This window comes from Kryptolebias marmoratus, linkage group LG16, assembly GCF_001649575.2.
Source record: "Kryptolebias marmoratus isolate JLee-2015 linkage group LG16, ASM164957v2, whole genome shotgun sequence".
NCBI classification, from domain to species: Eukaryota; Metazoa; Chordata; class Actinopteri; order Cyprinodontiformes; family Rivulidae; genus Kryptolebias; species Kryptolebias marmoratus.
The window spans coordinates 11,963,401-11,965,059 of record NC_051445.1 but is presented as its reverse complement, the minus strand read 5'-3'; the positions used below and the strand labels follow the sequence as shown (position 1 = coordinate 11,965,059).

Genomic DNA, 1,659 nt, shown 5'->3' with positions numbered 1-1,659 from the left:
GGTCAGGGGGGTGGCGGGGCTGGAAGGAGGGAAGGAGTTTGTTTCATCGGCGGAGCTCAGAGACTCTCTCCGAATGTGGGTGTACTTAGTTTTCTGCACAAGCTCCATCGTGAATTTGCAGGCGTTTTTTTTGTTTGTTTTGCTTTTTTATTATTCTGGGAGAGGTTCACTCAGGCTGCTGGGATTCAACCCGAGTCTTTTTGTTTCACAACTCAGAGTTTTCTCCAAAAAAAAAAAAAAGGGGGGGGGGGACTCTCATTCGTCTGTTTGTTTGTCTGTCCTCCACTTGTTACCAGGCAGCCAAAGCCAAGCTGCTTCAAAACCGGCTCTGTCCACGATGAGAGCAGCGCGAGAGAGACGGGGGGGCTCCCAGGTAACGGTGCAGTGCAGACGAGGAAAGTTTTTTAGTGCACCAGTACTCATGTTGTCATCAGCTCTTTTGGAATTTCGCCGTTCGCCAAATTCCCCTGAATCGATGAGTTCTTAGCTCTCCACGGAGCGCTCGGCTTGGTGTTCGGCCATGTTGTAAAACGATATCTGTGAGAGTATCTTGTCCTGACTTATTCGCCTCCGAGCGAGAGCCGGGGACTCGGCTGCCGCCTGCGCCGTGGAGAATCAACACGAGTGATTGTCTCTGAACGCCTCCTGGATGTGGGTCTTGCTGCACAAAAGGTGCTCGCTTGGGACGCGTCTGCACGCGCGAGGCGGCGGAAACTTCATACGCGCGCAAGCTGGAGCGCGCGTGTGCGAAGCAGTCCCCCCCGGCAGCTCGATCTTGCTCGACATAGGCCTATAAAAATCCTATTAGCGGCCAACGAGGGGATTGCGAAAGGGGCTGAGCACACGAATGCGACGGCGGCGCGCGCACAGTACACAACCTCAGCTGGTCGATAACACAGCAGACACCTGCAGAGCTAAAGAAGAGAGAGGAGGCTTACTGATGAATGACTAGTCTCAAACTCTTGGTAGTAGCACAGTCTCTTGAACGCCTACTTCTCGAGTGCATCGTACGCTCAAAATCTGTCACTCCCTCTCTCTCTTCCTCCAAATGCTTTCGTGTCCTCTCTGAATGGCCCTCGCCCTTTCCCTCTCCGCGTCTCCTTCTTCTTCTTCTCTCCTCTTCCAGATGACTTCGGCCGAAGCCTCCTTCCCTTTCTCTGAGCTCCCCCCCCCCTCTCCCTGTCTCCCTTCTTATCCTGGAAGTCCTCTCTCTTCCTCCACACAATGTACTCTGCCAGCCTCTGTCTCTCCAACGCCTCCGCCCTCTCCCGCGCCACCACTTCCTCTCTCCTCTTCCAGATGATCTCTTGCTCCCCCTCCCCTCCTCCCCCGATTGCTCGCCCGTTCTCCAGGCTGCCCGGTTTAACAGTCCCACGCTACTACGCTAAAAGTGGAGCCCCTGCCTTTGTTGCCTCTCTAAATTAAGGATTGTGGATGGCTAGAGGCTAGACATGGTCACTTTAGACACTGATAGAAAACCGTAAGCAAAACAAAAGCAAAGTTAGTAATTAAGACTGGGCTGACAGCCGAGCCCGTTCCTGACTGAGGTCCCTGATATGGCTAAAACAACAGAGCCTGCCGTGGTTCAAGTGTGTTCTGTAAAACTGGCCACCTCGGGTAAGATGCGTTTTCGTCGCAGGAGCACCATTTGATAGCGGT

General features: G+C 53.6%; 1 protein-coding gene across 1 annotated transcript in view; it reads right to left on the bottom strand.

Moving 5' to 3' along the window:
- The window catches only part of shc1 (SHC (Src homology 2 domain containing) transforming protein 1), a 10,435-nt gene extending 9,284 nt beyond the window's left edge, over positions 1–1,151 (bottom strand). Inside the window, exon 1 of the mRNA XM_037980324.1 lies at positions 2–1,151. Coding sequence (XP_037836252.1) covers positions 2–108 — 107 coding nt within the window. The 5' untranslated portion in view covers positions 109–1,151. The remainder of the gene's footprint in view (position 1) is intronic.
- Between the last annotated feature and the right edge of the window lie 508 nt (positions 1,152–1,659).